Source organism: Lonchura striata, chromosome 2 (genome assembly GCF_050655825.1).
Source record: "Lonchura striata isolate lonStrDom1 chromosome 2, ASM5065582v1, whole genome shotgun sequence".
Classification (NCBI taxonomy): Eukaryota; Metazoa; Chordata; class Aves; order Passeriformes; family Estrildidae; genus Lonchura; species Lonchura striata.
This window is the reverse complement of record NC_140704.1, coordinates 131,021,509-131,037,395: the sequence shown is the minus strand read 5'-3', so window position 1 is coordinate 131,037,395 and position 15,887 is coordinate 131,021,509. Positions and strand designations below refer to the sequence as shown.

General features: G+C 34.2%; 1 protein-coding gene across 3 annotated transcripts in view; it reads left to right on the top strand.

Annotated features, from left to right (window-relative positions):
• The window catches only part of MMP16 (matrix metallopeptidase 16), a 164,309-nt gene that overhangs the window by 116,099 nt on the left and 32,323 nt on the right, over positions 1-15,887 (top strand). For all 3 annotated transcript variants that reach the window (XM_085572311.1, XM_077782977.2, XM_021543180.3), the window contains 2 exons: positions 2,225-2,386; positions 5,362-5,579. In XM_085572311.1, the coding sequence (XP_085428437.1) occupies positions 2,225-2,386; positions 5,362-5,579 (380 nt within the window). The remainder of the gene's footprint in view (positions 1-2,224; positions 2,387-5,361; positions 5,580-15,887) is intronic.

The window sequence follows — 15,887 nt, the reverse complement described above, 5'->3', positions numbered from 1 at the left end:
ATTCTAATAAGCCTAGTTTAGAACTTTCACAAAACTCAGAAAAGAATTGAAAAATAAGTGAGAACTTTTCATCATAGTATGAAAGCTGTAGTACAGTAACATACTCTTCTGTCTTTCCATCTTCAACCTATGATTATTTAAAATTACATTAACTATTCCATTATAAGTGCAGAATAAAAACCTTTACAAAGTTCCTTCTGTGCATCACTTCCTATGCTTATGTTAGCTACAGAAACTGTGGATTATTCATATGAGATGATGTCAAGATCAGCTTTGTCTGCATATAGAAGACCAGATTCAGATATCAAGAGTATTTGTCACCAGGACAGTCAGGCTTATCAAACCTATTGAAACAGCACATTGAGATTCTGCTCTGCTGCAACAAGAGCTGCATCCAAGAGAAATATTGTCATAAAACATTTCGTCTGGAAACCACATAATTATAAATGATAGGATAAACTTCTCATTTCTAAAAGCACATTATGTCACATTAATTTTTGAAAGATGTGATTTTTTTTGCACAGTTATATTGAATAGACAATTAAGAAAATTTAGTTGTCATATTTTCAAATTATGAATCAGAAGTTATAAGAAGACTCTGTGAACTAAGCATATAGTTTTACATCTGTCTGTTTTCATAATTTCATTCAGACATTTATTTTACAGATATCCACATGGCTTCATACATCATGAAGGCATCTAGTGTTTCCTCTTTCATATGTACTTTGGATAAAGTTTATTTTTATTGTGTCAACAAGAGGAAATGCTTGAGAAATTGAAATACTGTCAGCTATGTCCTTGAAGTTCTATAATGTATATATGTGCAATTTTGTTGCTGATGCAACTTAATATTATTACTACAGACATTTTAAAAGTACTTCCAGATCAAGTTCCAGCAGTGGAAAAAAAAAAACTTTCTATCCCAAAATAATCTACATATTATAGGATAAGAGTTAAGGCTGAGCATTTTTTTTCATATTCCAACCAATATATGACTACTAGGCCAGATCACAGGCCTTTCATTATTTATACTTTCAACAAATTACTTACCATAAGTGACATTATAGTCACCAGTTTCACATGAGTTCAGGATTTAAAAATTAAATGGTCAACATAAGCTGCTGATCTAGAGTACTTCTCTTATCAGTGGGACAGGATCAAACTTCTGGAGGATGGTTCTTCCATTCCTAGGTGGTGAAATGAGCTATATTCTGGATGTGACCCTTTTTAGTCAACTGGAATCTTTCTCCTGGTCTAAACCACTTTTTCAAAGTCTCATTTTGTGACAGGTTAAGTATGACAGAATCTGTATGAAAGACTCATAGAAACATATGCAGAACAAAATCTTAGATGAGCAAAAATAGACAAAATTAATACCACAGAGGTCCAGCTCTGAAACTGTTTTTAGAAAAGATCCCATTGACTTTGATTTGTGTTTTCTTCAGAAGAGTGACATATTCTACTGCCAAATCCTCCAGTTGTATCTAATACTCTATAGTAAAAAAATTAAAGATACTTTAAGGAGAGAATAACAAAAACATCAAGCAGGTCTATAACCTGAGTGCATGGTTTTGGGGTTTTTCTTTAGTCCTGCAAAAATTTTAAAAGCTCTAAAACTTAAATAAAAAACTACATTTATTACAAGGAGTTGCACAGGGAAACATATTAGGACATCTATTTTCCTCATTAGGATTTCAGTTACAGTGTTTCAGAAATGGACATCTACATATAATCAGCAGGGGTCTGATTACAAATGTTTGAATGACTAAGTTCTCTGTGGAGTTTATCCTAAATAGGTTGTCTTCAGTTTGTGAAGTTTACCAAACAAAGCCAAGATATCTTCCTATTGGAACTATGTCGTGATGAAAGCATTTTTAGTTGGGTTCATGGCAACATCAAGTCATAAATTGCACAAAATCCTAGACATAAGCTATGACACTTGAACCCTACACTTACCATCTGTATCAATTAAAAAAAAGTTATATTTATGATGAATGTGAGAGTACAATATATCATAGCATAATAATTTCCTTGTTAGGAAAAAAAAAGAGACAAAAATCCCTTTTTTTCCACATTATCCTTGATGATCCATTAATTACTACTCATTACCTGGTGAAACTCAAATTCAGTGAAAACATCTTGCAAGTCCAGAGTCCTCCATGTGTGTTATTTTTTTACTAGCTTTGTGGATTCAAAGGTCTTTTTCCTTTCCTTCTCTTCACAGGAAATGATCTCTTTCTAGTTGCAGTGCATGAACTCGGACATGCTCTGGGCTTGGAGCACTCTAATGATCCCACTGCAATCATGGCTCCATTTTACCAATATATGGAAACTGACAACTTCAAACTACCTAATGACGATTTACAGGGCATACAGAAGATATACGGTATGTTGTGTCCTCATCATACAACACAAGCTTTTTGGTTTAGAATAACTTTCAGGTCCTTGTGTCTGTATCTCCTCTCCAAAGGGTTTATTAGTGTGGACTTCACCAGTTGTTGTGCCAGAGTCTCTGTGTGAGTAAAACATCCAAAGATTTTGAGGACGCTGTTAATCTGTTTCTCACTGTTCAAATGTTCTCACACAGTGTTCAAAACTGATATTCAAATCTGCACTCATCTGGAATAGGAATTTTAAATGTTTTAAAAATCCATAAAGAAAATTCATGCAAAATGATTGCACACTATGAAAATATTAAGAAATGCATGTTTTTACTTATAATGAGATTATTTACACAAGCGTCCAAGCTCATGTGAAGGGATGAATTGATTGCTTCTCAGTTTATCAGTTAGAATACATAAAATTTCATTCAAAATCTGAGGTCCCGTAAATACCCTTTCTTATGATATATATAAGAAAATGATCTCAAAATAGTGTTATAGTCCCTACTGAGGGTAAAGAAGGGACTACTCTAAAATATTTTCATTTCAGTTTTTTTATGGCCTGATATAAAATACATGTGATGCAAATAAATTCTACATTTAAGAAGGCAATTTAAATTTTTCTAAGTCAAAACAATAACATAATTGCGGTTATGGGTTGAATGTAATAATAACTCCCATATTACTATCCCTTAAATTTCAAAGACAGAGTTTTAATTTTCATTTTAATGACTTTGATTCTGTTGGTATATGTTAAATAGTCTTTTTTTTTTTTTCTTTAAAATTTTATTTTATTTTTAGAATTGAAAATTCTGTCATACCTCCATATTAATGCTCTCTATCCAGTGCATATAATGTGATATTGCCTTGCTTAATATTCATTAATTAAATCTGCATTGGATTAAATTCTGTACTTCCAGTTTTCCCTGTTTAAAGTTTGTCATCTTTATATTGAATATTGTGAGGGCCATTCCTTCCTTATCTTTCCTACTACAAAGGACAACTACAATCATGTAGAATTACTGTACTGCTAACTAGAAATCTGCAGACTCCATGGTGTAATAGTAACAAGAATTTTAAAATATCATATTCACAAGCATAGATAGATATTTTTATAAAACATAAAAAGGAGTTTCAGAATGATTGGCTGATCAAGTTTTGTTTGGTTGAGTTTTTTTCCTGTGTGATTAGCTGGAAGGAAGGTTGTTTCTCATGACCTCATAAGTTGGTAGTCTAGACTTAAGGGCTAGACAAGAATATTTTGCTGAAAACTAGCTGCTAAGCTTGAACAGCTGTGAGCTAAACATTAGGAGAAATGTGCTACCCCTGGGAAGTAATATCTGAGATCACTACCAAATAGCATAAAAAATGTTGATTTGGGGCTAAAAACTTTCCAACACAAGCTACTGCAAACTGATTCCTTTGCTCCCTTTAAAATCAAGATGTGATCTGGAATCACATGCCTCAATAAAAATGTCACACCTATTAAAATAATTACTTTGGTCTGCAGTATTCCTTGAAATACTGTTATTAACTGTAAATTATAAATGTCACAAGTCTTAAAATTGTGAATGAAATCAATGCCTTATTAAATTGCCTGACAACCATTTGGCAAGTTTAAGATTTCCATACATAATCTTTTTTTATATAAAATATATGGTTTTTCATAAAATTCTCAGAAATTCAAATGTCATTTGTGCAGTTTTAGAGTTGTCTTACTATTCAAAAGTATTTCTGAAGGTGGTCATGCAAACAGTATTTATTTTTTAAAGTCAAAGAGTATTACCTATTTAAATTATTTGGAAAGAGGCCTAAATAGAGTGAGCAAAAATTAAAACATTCATCTTGTTTCCAGATGTGTAGTTATAAGTGAAGCTTCTTATCTTTTTGTCCATGAAAAATAAATGTTGCTGATATGTGTAGAGAAGGGAAGACATTTTCAGTACACTCATTTCAAGTCATTCAGTATGACATAATCTTTATTATCAGTATCTGTCTGAGATGGCCTCATGACTTGCAGGTAGAGAAATTCTGAGCGGGATAATAATTTCATAAAACTGAGTATATTTTGACAAATAATATATTTGAAAGAAGAAAAATGTTTTAACACTGCTCTACAGAGTTTTTTACTTGAAGAAAATAAGTAAATCATGGCAGGAAGGTGATGGGGTATGTGTGTTATATACCTGCCTAGTATTTGAGGTCCAGTTTTAAGAGATGCAGTACATACCAAAGGACATTCGAAAAAGCTGGGATTATCCTGTCTCTAATGAATATGACATTATTTGACCTAAAACTTTGATCAGTAGTAAATAGCAGGTATGCTACTTATGTGCTTGTGTGCATTGATGACTATAGATTAAAAATATATGTTGAAAATCTTTTGAATGATGATGATCTTATAAGGAGCAAGATATTTTTTCATTTTTTGTATAAGGGAAAATTATTTTGTTATAAGAGATCTTACTCAATTGGTAAATAATTTGCTTTGAACTACTTATCATATGAAATGATGGTGGCCTAAGCATCATTTGAAGGTTTTATTGGAATGTTCTTACAAAAAAATTAATATTTTGGATAATGAAAATGAATTATTTTCCTTGGTTTTAGTAGTCATTCTTTATACCCTTCATAACCACTGCCTGGTTCATATCTGGAACACGCTCCCCAGGGAAGTGGTCACAGCATCAGCCTGACTGATTTCAAGAGGCATTTGGACAATGCTTTCAGGCACATGGTGTGGCTGACCCTTGGTGCGTCCTGAGCAGGGCCAAGAGCTGGACTCAGTGATTCTAATCTCTTCCAACTCAGCATATTCTGTGATTCTATGATTCAGTGATTTAATAACATCAGAAAGGTATGCTAGGTGACATTTTCGTTCCCTTTTCACTGTCGGGTTTGCACGGCTTACAGCTGGTTTTGTTGTGTATGATTCCTTTAGTGGGTTTGCGTATTTCATCCAGCTGCTCTCTTTTTAAAGGTCCACCTGACAGGATACCACCACCAACAAGACCTCTGCCAACAGTGCCCCCACATCGTTCAGTCCCTCCAGCAGACCCACGAAAGAATGACAGGCAACCTAAACCTCCCCGGCCACCCACTGGTGACAAACCTTCCTATCCTGGAGCCAAGCCTAACATCTGTGATGGGAACTTCAACACTCTGGCTATTCTTCGCCGGGAAATGTTTGTTTTTAAGGTAGGAGGCTGTGAATTTTTTAGTGTTACATCAAATGTCTACATTTCTCTTTTTTTTTTAATAAAGTAAACTCTCATTCGTCATGACTCTATGTTCCCAGCCTGCTCACACTTAGAAAGTTCAAGAAAAAAATTTAAAAATAAACATACACATGGTTTAAACATCTAGCAGGGGACTGCTGTAATTTTCTATTTTAAGAAAATAGCCATGTCAGCAGAAGCTGTAATGCCTCAAAATGTAAGGGTAAATAAATACTGCATGTTATGGAAAGATAAAAAGTGTAAATCAATTCATGAATAATAGGGATGGTTTTGTTGGGAATACAGCCACATGCCAACCTACAGTAGATGTACTGTGCCTTCAGTACTTGGGTTTTTTTCATGGAACTATAATTTTAACTTTATGATTGGATCTGTCATTTACAAAGGAAATTTGTCATTGTGTTGTGGTTGCATTGAAACCACAATATCTTACTAAAGGTCTTTGCCACAACATTCTTACTGCAAATGTGTCATTATTTGTCCATTCATCTTCTTGCTCTGGGCTGAAAATGTGGTGTATATACAACAAAATGAAATAAACAAACTGAACTGAAAGGCAGTCTTTTAATAGAAGCACTTTGCTGAGACTCATGGACATCAAAGGTATCTTTAGGAGGATGATCTGCAGTATGGTTTCCAGAAGGCATTGAACGTAGAAGAAAAATTACAGAATAATTATTGCTCATTCTCTTAAACCAATTTGCTGTCAGGTAATGTTGTGCAAGAATTTCAGAAACAAGCAACAAGATAATCTGTTTTTTTGAAGTAATAGCACGTCACATTTGCTTAAGCAATAGGAAGTGTGAGATCTTTATTTTGTAAATGTGTGATAGGCTCCTTTTTATCTTCAGTATTATAGGTAAAGAGGAAAGGCCTTTCATGTGACTAGATAAGTGTTTTCTTTTCAGCAATAGTGTAAGTGCAGGGGAAGGGCAATGCATTTGTCCCAAAACATGAAGTTCCCTGTTCAATTTTGTTGTCCTTTTTGATAGAACTCATTTCTCCCTTATGTGTTTTCTTTTTGTATAACCTATTTTACCAGGTATATCTTTTTAGCAATGCTACCCAGGCTTTCACTTTCTTTACCTTATCTAAAAAAACATGTACAAATAGCTTTACATTAATTCATTCAAAATTATTGAGCTACCTTCACAATCCAATGGACAGGAAATATTTTTCCCATAAACAGCTAAGGATTTTTGCAGCCTAGGGCTGTCAGCCCATTCCATTTGAATAGATGGTATATGGTAAAACACTGGGAGGTCCTGAACCATCAGTCTTTTATGACTAAAACTCAAAGGTTGAGGAAGATCCTAATTTTCTAACTTGACATTAAACAGGATATTAAAATACCTACTTCAATCTCATGTCATCCACCTCAAGAGCAATAGAATATATTCTCATTTAGTTTAGACATAAATCAATAAACTGAGAAATTCTGTTCCACTAATACAAAATTTCCTGTCTAGGCAAGCCTGTGTTCCTGGATAAATATATTCACCACCATTAATAATCACTCTTATCTGGTCTGATTGAAAACAAATCGAGTTTTCTTCAAAAATATTTACTGCTTACTGCCTTAACACCACGTATTTACTATAAAGTGTGTATGTTTGGTAGTGTGTAGACTGCATTTATGTTCTAAAATTAAAATTCCTTTCATGATTATTCCAATGAGGAAATATGATAAAAGTCTCTCAGAGAAAAATGACCATTAACAGAATGCATCCGGATTTCATGTGTACACTCTGACTCCCCAAATGAAGTCACTGCAATCATAAAAGCAATGTGCTAGGAAAGGAAGTAAAAGGTCACCTTTGTTGATGTTAATTTCTTTAGGGTCCCAGTTTCCCTTTTCTCCTCAGGATGCCAGGGAATATAATGCGTTCCTTGGGTTAGTGTGCTAAGCAATGGAATTTTCCTAAGTACAGGGATTTTGACTTTGTAGAATTAGTGTCTTTGAATGCTTGTCTTAGTCTTTTGTTTGTACATTAATTTTCTAGTGAAGGTTTTTGTCTGCTAAAGGATTTCTATTAACTGCTTATGATTTTTTGAGGAGTTAGCAGCGGGTGATGTATAGGGAGGACTATAAAAAGGGCAGAAAAGGGGAAGAGTTAGAAAAGTCAACTTTGCAGAATGCTGGGGTGTGGGACAGGTGGTAAGGAAGAGCTCAACATGTCTGACTGTAGCAGAAAAAGGGCAGGAATTAGTTCTTAGGAGGTGTAAACAGAAATAGGGACTGAAGACATGGAAATTATCCAGCAAAGGAGGAAACCAAGCTGGAGATTCTGTGATGTGTCACAACAAAAATAACCCAAACTTATTTTCCCTTGGTCCTTAATGACAGTGCAAGGGAAGACTGGGAGGGCATGAGTGATGGGCTGGGAGCCAAGTAAGAAAAGGAGAACAGGGGATTGATGACAGTACTGTACCAGGTGGAAACAATTAAAGAAGAATTATGACCTTGATTGGAAGAATTATTGCTGGATAGTTCCCAGATGAGTTAAATGAATAAATTTGGAGACTAATCAAATTAAATCCTTTTCTTTCTTTGTCTTTATCCAGAGGTCTGTAATTGTGTAGTGGCAGATTTTACTGCCTCTTGAATGGAATGTATGCCTGTACCAATTTCAAATTGAAAATAGCCTTTTTTTTCCTCGTGGGCAAGTCTTAAACTCAGGAGCTCAATTTGTTTAAATAATCCTTGAAATTGCTTGGGAACTTAGCCACAGAGTTGAAGAATTTGAACACTTTTGAATAATTAATTCTAATTTAAGTATAAAACTGAATCATGAAATCTAACACACTGAGATACATTGTGGATTTTCATAGTAGATGACAAACATTATTAATTTCAACATTGTTTTCTCTTGGCTGTTAAGCTATTAGGTATACTTAAGAGCATCAGAATATTAGAAACAATTTCTATGTTCAGTAAAATTAATGAGTGAGCTTTGTCTGTGGTTTTAAGATTATCTGGCATTCTCAAATGGATATACCCAGAGTAAAACTGAATATCACTAAATTTATGGAGAAAATGCAATTTACACTTATCCCTCCCATTTTATTGTTTTTCCATCACTTTGGCAAAGTAACAATCCTAGAAACACTTGATAAAAATTCTATGGTCATACAGATGAAAAACAAGGGAGCTGTTCTTGATCTAACATAAATATTAAACACAAAAGTTAAGCAATCAACTTTCTAAAGATTCTCCAGTGATCACCAAATAAAATTATAATTTTACAGATCAATTTTTTTTGGTAGGAATTACTGGATTTTAAAGAAAAGGTAATTCTTTTACACCACATATAAATATCACTGACACATAAATGTATTGTCCTGAGAGAATTTCTTCCAGAATTCTTTAAATAGGATGCCCTTAAAATGTCCCTGCCAGCTGTAAGGTTTGGGGACACAGTATGCTATGCAACAAAAATTTTTGTTAAAATCAATACACCATAACTATTGGTTTCAGTTGTCATCAACTGATAAATACTGCTGTTATTTGATGCATGCTTGAATTGGTATAAGGAACTATCAGGGCAGAAGAATTACTGTGCCAAAATTCATATGTGCCAAGTTTTTATCTTTGGATAGCTTCTTAGCTTCTGTATTTATACTCAGTACTATTTTGCTGCCACACTCATTTCCAATCTTTTTTTCTTCTGTTTAGTTAGAAGTCCCCTGGGACAGAGAAAAATGGCTGAAATGGTGAAAAATAAAGGTCTTTCTTTTCTGGGCAAGTTATGCAAAGTGGTATGACAGTGTCTGCCTTTAATGAAAATCCTCTCTGCCATTGTGTGTAGCAATATGTGTTATCCAACAATACAGTCTTATTAATGTCTCCTGAGAGTACCTCCAGGGCTAGTGCATCATGAAAAGAAACCCCATTGTCTGAGGTCTGCAGAAAAAAATACATTAGTGAAGAAGTTTGCAGCATATACTTCAACTTTCTTCCTGTGTCCTGTGCAATTCACAGTTTGCTCCATGGCAAAAAAATTACCTGTAGCTCTTCATCAAACAGTGTGGCTGCTGACAATATCCTTTTCCTTTATGTTCTTTTCAGTCTCACAGATTTAAAAAAAATCCTGCTTTCTTGAGCAAATTGCATCTCAAAAAGTAAGCATATGTAGAATTTGTCCTTCATAAGCATCAAATTAGAGACACAAGTTACTGTCCTTTTTTTGTGTGACACAGGTTTTTGTTTCACAGAACAGTTCACAGAGGTTGCACTGGTCCTTTGTTTAATGCTAAATCCTTAGGAAACAAATGAATGGATCCTATAAAGTCTCTAATGGTTTTAGTATTCATGTTGGAAAAGTTAACTCATTAGAGAACAACATTTTTTAACTACTCTCATATATGTGGTGTTTGTTGAAATGTAATTTAAGTACCAGGTAAAGAATTTTGTTCAGCAGACAAATAGCATTTATAGCTCAGACAAATGTCTTCTGAACACTGCAGATGGTAGAATATGGAACCAGTTTGAGGAAAGCCTTAATGGGCTGTAATAATTTCTCCACAACTTGCAGAAATTTGTTTTCTGACTCTTGATCTGCTAAGAACCATTGTAAAAACATTTATGACATACCAAACAAGCCAAGGCAATTAGGCTGTAATTACTCCTTGGCATTAGTTTAGACTGTGATTGCTTTCAGGCATGACAATATAGGTTCCATTTAATATCCCTCTAGAATTGTGTATTTATATAGAGTATGCCATTAAACACAAAAGGAAAAATAATCTGTTTCTTGATACATGGTAAACACATGAGAAACTTTTAAAGCATTTCAGCATTGGCTATTTAATCTAATTAAAAATATGTTAGACAGAGGGAAAATACTACTAATAAAAGCAGAGGCAAAGAAATAGCTATAGTATGAGACTTGACTTCACTGTATTTGAAAGCAGACTTTTTTTCAGAGCTCTTGTGGTCTGTTTGTGTAGCTGGTTTTTGTCGTGTCATGCTGTGGGTGTCTGAGCTGTCAGCTGCTGCCTGGGAAAGTTCAGCAGAGGATCCTGAGGAAGTAGACACTTTGTGATCTGAGAGGGAAAACCACTTAACATCTCAGCTGTAAAAGGCTTGGAACAGTAGTTCAGAACTAGCTACATCTGCAGAGAGCAGACTCCTTTTACTCTATTTTTTGTATCATGTTAGGAAAAATGGCTTGATGGAATTTGCTGATTTTCCCTGCTGATAATCAGGGAAGGAGAACTGCTTTAATTCAGGTAATTCAGTTTATATGTTGAAAACAAAAAGCGGCAAAAACTCCGTGGGGATTTCAATATATTATAATACACCAAGCTAACTGGAAATGTACAGCATGGTTGTTTTTATGAAACAAAACCAAATTGTAGGATGTCATAAGGATACAAGCAGGGACATGCTGGGATGCTAAAAAGTCATAGCTTGTCTGTTTTTGATAATTGAATACTTTCACTGACAGATGTAAAAATATTCTCCAAATGTTACATGAGCCTTTCAATCTGCTTCTAAGCTATGAAAGGTTTCTAGCTAACACATTTCACAAGCTTAAAATGGGAAGTACAATCTGTTCCTTACAGTGTGGAAAGTGGGTAGTATATTCCATCCAGCTGCAGAGCAATTTAGACAAGAATGTAATCACCTGGGTGATAATTGTACCAGAATAGTTCTGTTTAAAATCCTTCTACCATCTCTCTTTTTAAAAAGTTGTCTTGAACTGTATTACACAATTTGAAAGATGGCAGCCCAGTCATAGGGATACTTATTATCTAGCACCTACATGCATATCTGTATATATAAATGTAAATTTTATGTATAGAAAGTTCTAAAAAATTCTTAACTCTATTTTTGGGGCTTTATTTAAAAAGGTATCAATATAATTGATATACATCTTATTGAAACTTACAATAATTAATAGTCTTTACTATCTGCCTAGTAAAATTCCCATTAGTCATGTAGTATCCCATTAAGAAGCATAACCTTACCAGGATGTATGACTCAGTATCTTCCACAGGGCTGTAGATTTGCCAGGAGAGGGAGTACTGTTTTTTTCCAAAGGCTATGTTTTCACTGGCAAGCAGTGTCGTGTAAAAGGATTTAATCAGTAGTAGAGCAGATGGTACTGAGTTCCTCTCATGTCCATCATATGTGCTTTGCCTTTAATTAGATACAATTTGTCCTCTGAGGCCAAACAGTTGCACAATACATGTGGTTCTGATTTTTCAGAAGGGTAGCTATCACTTAGATACTGGTGTCTTTGACTGTGGACACCATGAGAGTGCACCTCACCAGTGTTTCACCTAGTGGTGGTTATTACCATGTTGTTAATACGTAATTTCTCACACCATCTTGACCCAAATAAACCCTCACATGCAACATATATTATATTATTATTTCTTCTCATACAACTTTTTTCATGACACAATTGTACCTGTTGCTTGACTATGTCCACACTACAAGTTTGCATTGCAATACAGTTCAGGGAGATGAGCTAGATGTAACAGCTGTGCTGAGGCATTGCCTTGAACTTGAAAGCTAATATTCTGAATTTTATTTTCTCTGAGAGAAAAGCAAGGCAGATGATTTGTTTAATTTCAATTTAAACATGAGGAAAAATAATTTTCCCTTCTGTGACTTTTTGTAGCAATAGAAATATGAGTACTAAAAAGTCATAGCCTCCTAAATGTTTCTGTCAGTTATTTTCCCCACTTAACTCCAAAGAAAGTTTCAAATATTTCTACATAATCCTCTAAAACCCCTAGAGGTTCTTTCCAACCTCAGCCATTCTGTGATTCTGTGAATGTGCTGAAATTTGACTGTTTCACCCACTCATTTCCCAGTAGCATTTGCTCTGTCTCCTTTGGAAAATGACTGTAAGAGGCAACAGCGAGTGAGATTTGGTCAGGAGGCTGTTTTGTGACTTCATCCCAGCTCAGAAAAACAGAGCAGGCAGAGGAGATTGGGGTGTGTGGCACCTGCTCACAAACACTAACAAGAGAAGTGCAGGGCAGGGAATGTCCACCCTTTCTCTCTGTGTGAGACAAATGCTCTTCTGCCTCCTTCCCCTGGGCCAACTTTCGGAGGAAATCATCCTCTTTCCTAGTGTCAGGCTCTGAGCTAAAATACTTTATTCAAAGGCTGACTTGGTCCTGTCTCTTTGAAACTCTCACCATCTCCTGATGAGCCATTAATACACACAAGGTGCACTCCCTAACCCAGATAGTCCTCACAGATAAAAAGGAGCACTTCAGACTCTTCAAGGGTTTTCACAGACTTGGACAGTCTGAGTTCAACAGGAATTCTGGATTGAATTGTGTGAATTATTATCCAAATGCGGTACAAGACTTGGGGACAATATTTAAAAATTGTGGGCAGTTAAATGTGAAACTAAACAAATTCTGATTTCTTATTTAGTTTTAATATGATAAATACTGAAAATGTGATACTAAATATTTGCAAACCATTGGCCACAATTCAAAGAATTAGTCATTCTTTAGAAGCATTTTTTAAAATAGAGTGGAACTGGGGGAATCTGAAGCTCTCTGGTCTTGCTTTATGCAAAAGGATGGAGTCGGTCAAACTTTTATGTATGCTTAGGAAAGTATTTGTAAGTTGAATAAAAGAAGATAATTTTTAGTTTTTCTCACTCAGAAAAAAAAATTCTTCCTAGAAACAATAGTGTGCTTATATGATGTTATTTGTGCATTTAGAAATGCTATTTTTATTAGCTGTTAAAAATAATTGTTCCTTTTTTCCTGTCCATATGACTAGAGTTTGTTCTAAGATCTACTTGATAATTAAAAATTATGTTTTCAATCACTAGTTTTGCATACTACCAAATGTAAGGAATCCTGAAAAATTATGGTTCTGCATAAAACTATTAAATAAGAGAAAGACATCAAAAATACAGATGAACAAATGCATGTGAAAAGACTAATCTGGTAAATTTATTTATTGTGCATGACTCAACAATAGTCAGAGAATCTCAGTGGGGAAAATAAATACCCTCAATGGACATTATCACTTGAGAAAGAACTAATGACGTCAAATAAAATAGAAAGATGTAATCCTGGGGATTTTCCTGCTCACAGTTACAATATTTGTTTCCTAAAGTCAGAGAATCCTAAGACCCTATTAATTTTTTACTTGTTATTTTAATACAGAAAAAATGAATAATGAAAAGTTTTAACTGAATTCTAGTGTGCAAAAGGTACTTGTTTTTGTAGAAGTTGCCTGTTTTCAGAGGCTCAGTGTTTGGGTGTACTGATTAAAACACTTAATTTACAAGAGAATAGAAGAAAGCATTATTGACAAAAATAATTGCAAAAACTCAAAACAAGGAATAATCTAAAATTACATGGAGGTATGTCTTCAATTTTGTGCCACCAGCAAGTATTATCTTGTAATATTAACAATACATTTTAGCTGAGGCTACATCCTAATGGTACCAAAGGGAATAATTGCAGAAACACTTCAAGCACAAGACTTAATTAAAATTTCTTGTTGTATAAAACTGTGGCCTTTCAACTAATTTAAGGTAAATGTTTTGGAAAACAATTTGAATGGCTTGTAATTTGAGCTTTTTCAAGAAGTGGTATAATTTGCTTATATTTTCTTAATCTTCGTTTACATCCAAAGCTATCTATTCTACCAGTATTTATATTTAGTGTTTCTTTGATTAATTTTTGTCTCTTTCAAGGGGTTGAAGGTTCACAATGTAAAAGTTAGTCAGGGTTTTAAATGCAGATAAACTAATCTAATTTGTTCCTCCAAATTATCCATTTCCTATGCAAAACACTGCACTACTACACAGTTGAGATCTTAATGTAAAACACACATATGTTTATTTTTTCAGCCTCTTAGTGAAACACAATTCACAATCTTGGCAATCTATTGAAAAATATCAAAAATTTATAACATATATTTACTTAAATGCTGCATTTCCTTCTTTTTTATAAGCTATAGCTTGAATATTTTCAAGTTTTCCTTGTCTCTTGATCAGAAACTAGGCCCAATTGACAGTAATGGTAAAAAACTCCCCTGACTATAACACACTGAGGATTTTACTTGGTTTTAATTACCTTTGGTATAATGAGTATATATGGTATAATAATCTATTATGAGTAATGCATGTTAGGGAAAATCACAAAAGAAACAATAGATAAGCTTGTAATACCAAGTGTATGAAATCAGAAACTGATTCTCTATACAAAATCAAATTTGATTATGCTACCTTTCCATTCAATAAATCAAAATTATGCAGGGACCATTTTAAGTCATGATTTGACATATTCATCTAATGAAAATATCTTTACCAAGGAGAATAGACTGTATTAGCTCAAAGGTTATACTTAATAATGGTAGAGGTCAATCCTTTCCCATTTTCTGTAAGACTTCATCAGCATTTCTCTTTAGTCTTATCATGATGTAGCCTTTGATTTTGTGTTGGAGTGATGCCTGGCCAGCCCTTTATTATAACCACAGTCATTTGCTACTTTAAATTGTACATTGCCAGCTTATCTGTAATCAGATGTGGTTTATGATATTATATATTCACTGTTATAAATTCCTTCACTTTCTACAAGATCTAATCCCTGTATCTGAGAAACAGAGGCAGTGAGCAAAGACAATTGAATATCATTGTCATATTTGTGTTATCATAACAGATGTAATTGTTGGCTGTGTTTTCTGGATGTTTCACTCTTAATGTCCTTTTTTGTTCATTGGCCATTGCTGTCAACCTCAAAGCTGTGACACTCTAGAAATGATTACTGTTCACCCACTGATTACTGTGGGATCTTCTACAGTCATTTTTTCAATCCTACTATGTCCACCAGGGAGAACATTTACTTAGCTTTGCCCTATACTTTTTGGAGTAGATTTTCTACCTGGATTTTTTGTTGTTGTTGTCAGCACAATATCAGACAACATAAGCATTAAAATGAGAACAAAAAGCATATATTAGCCTCTTATCTTGCAGCCCCTTGAATGCAAAATAACCCTTATACAGTCACCTACAGGATATGGAGCACATTTCTCAAAGTGTAGCACAGGAGCTACCAGGGTTCATTGACAGAGCTTTAAACTGTATTGGAAGAGGAAAAGGGACAAAATCTGTGATGAGCAATTGCCAGTGTTAAGTAATGTCACTGTTCCATTTACTGCACATTTCATTTAATCATTAAATGTTTGTTTTTTCCCCTTACTTCCTTGTAAATGTTTTCCTATTATTAGTTTGTAGAACCATAGAATCAAAATGGTTTGGGTTAGAAGGAACAT